The sequence below is a fragment of the Acanthisitta chloris genome, unplaced genomic scaffold (assembly GCF_000695815.1).
Source record: "Acanthisitta chloris isolate BGI_N310 unplaced genomic scaffold, ASM69581v1 Scaffold34686, whole genome shotgun sequence".
NCBI classification, from domain to species: Eukaryota; Metazoa; Chordata; class Aves; order Passeriformes; family Acanthisittidae; genus Acanthisitta; species Acanthisitta chloris.
The window spans coordinates 188-2,481 of NW_008680326.1; the positions used below are offsets into that span (position 1 = coordinate 188).

The 2,294-nt window shown below is 47.0% G+C and overlaps 1 protein-coding gene across 1 annotated transcript; it reads right to left on the reverse strand.

Moving 5' to 3' along the window:
* Nucleotides 1-1,042: 1,042 nt before the first annotated feature.
* Nucleotides 1,043-2,182, reverse strand: LOC103805033 (protein mago nashi homolog; the record flags this gene model as incomplete). Its single annotated transcript, XM_009077667.1, has 3 exons — nucleotides 1,043-1,142; nucleotides 1,713-1,795; nucleotides 2,072-2,182. Coding segments are annotated over 3 exons (294 nt in total), but the record flags the coding sequence as incomplete, so codon positions are not given.
* Between the last annotated feature and the right edge of the window lie 112 nt (nucleotides 2,183-2,294).

Below are 2,294 nucleotides of genomic sequence, written 5' to 3' on the forward strand. Positions count from 1 at the left end.
GGGAGGTGTGCAAGAAGCGCCTGGGCCCAATCCTGAGCCATGTGCTCTGGAACTGCCCTGCTGGAGCAGAGCTTGGACCAGATGACCCACTCTGTTCCCTTCCAACCTTACCCAGTCTGTGGTTCTGTAGCCACACTGGTGGAGAAGGCAGGGAAACGAGGATGTTCTGGCACTAGTAATGAGGGGTTTCACCTTTTAAAACATCGTTTAACCACAATGGGTTTTAATAGCAGTGGGTACTGATGTAGGAAAGACAGAGAGAGGTGATGGAGAAAGCAAGGACACAGTTTGCTGAAAGGAACACCCTCAGAGCCTGCAGGGAGCCCCAGTCCCCTCAAAAGCACATGGTGTGATTCTCAGGGATGTCCTGAGTTGGACTCGATGATCCTCGTGGGTCCCTTCCAACTCTGAATATTCCCTGATTCTGTGAAGTCTCTTATTAATGCTACACAACAGATCTGCTCATCTAGAACTTAACTAAATGCATTCTGCACTGCTTTTCAGCTGTTCTGAGGTTGGACAGGAGTATCAGTGAGGATCCTAGATGGGTGACGTGTTGTCTACCTCTGCTCTGAAAGCAAATGGGTAACCACAGCTCATGCTGAAGTTGATGTGTGTCTGCTATAAGCAGTTACCATGTGCAGAATCACCTCTTTGCATCTTTGAGCTGGCCAACAGAATGTCCAGCTTGGGACAGTAATACCATGACAGCTGGCAAATTTCTTTTCACAGAGCCAGGCTTAATTCCAGTTTCTACTGCTGCAAGGACAAAGAAAGACAGTATGTGTGTGATACAAGTGATACAAGTGAGGTGACATGCCCTGAATTTACCATGATGAAAGAAGTGTTAGGAAGTCAGTCTCTTGCCACAACTTAAATATTAAAAACACAGATACTCCTTTTTATTAAGACAGTCACTGACAGCTTTGTAAAAAACCCCAATAAATCTAACACACATAAAAGCTTCAGGCCAAAGGAACTGAAACAGGATCCACCCCCACCCCCCTACAGACACTGCAATACAAACTTCAGTTTGTCTGATTTAAATTGGCTTAATCTTGAAGTGGAGTCCAATAAGACTGAAGACAAGACACTTGAGGTCCTGGACCAGGTAGTAGAACACTCTCAAGCCTTCTGGATCTCTGCAGTGCACAACAGAAGGGAGAGAAAAACTGTGAGACTGATGTTCTTACACAGCAGTTTACAGAACTGGGCCATTAAAAAAACCCCCAAAGCTTATAGGAGACTTTTTGGAGGTCATCTCAGACATGAACAGGTTTGTTTCATTCTACATTGATGGATAGAACATTCTGTACTCCGAGTGTGAACAAGTCTTAAAACAATGTGACTTTTTATCACATAACCAAGCAGTAACAGCACTTTCAATTCAAAAAGTGTCAGTCTCTGCAGCTTAGGGGAAATGCAGAAATCTTGGTTCTCCCAAAGAAATTGGTGTGGACAGGCCAAAGGCAGCTCAGTTCAGACTCTAACAGTTCCTACACCAGGGTCAGCTCTTCCTGAGTCTGAAAATACAGTGTGTAATGCACAGTCTAAAGGCATTTGGTACCTTACACTGCAGCACAGAACACTGTGTCCCCAGGAACTGATCTGTACCTCGAGACGATACAAAATACAGCTAACCAGGAATCAGCAAGTTCCAATACAGGTTGTTAAATAAACTCAACAGCAACATAAGGAAGCAGAGTACATACTTGGACTGGTTTACATCGATGAGGGAACCGATTTTGGACGTGGTGAAGGAGATGTGCTCATCACCAATTACTATCTCAAGCTCCTGAAAAATAAAAGGTTACAGGAACTCTACTACTTCAGCACTGTGGTGATGGCTTTGCTGTTCTGATTAGAGACAACACAGCAGGTCTGTGAATCACATTAACTCCTACAACCAAGCTGCCATTGAGGCACTGCTCAGCTTTTACAATAGTAGTTGTTTCCCTCGCGGCTGGGAACAATAGTGCCTCGGGGGAGAAGTTCAGTTATGCCCCTAAGGAGCAATCACATGAACATGCAAAAACTGAGGCAGCACTGAGAAAAGACACCGCACACTCACCTGCCGGCCCACCCTGTCGGGGGGAGGCCACAGAGCATCATCTTCTTTCGTGATCTCGCTGTCATCGATGATCCTCTTCAGCTCCTCCATCACGCTCTTATGCACGTAAGCCTGCACAGAGCAGGGGAACACAACCCTAACGCCACCCTGCTCGCCCCGGTCCCTCGGGGCGCGGTGTGCCCGCGCGGCCCCTCGGGGATCGGTGTGCCCGCACGGCCCCGGC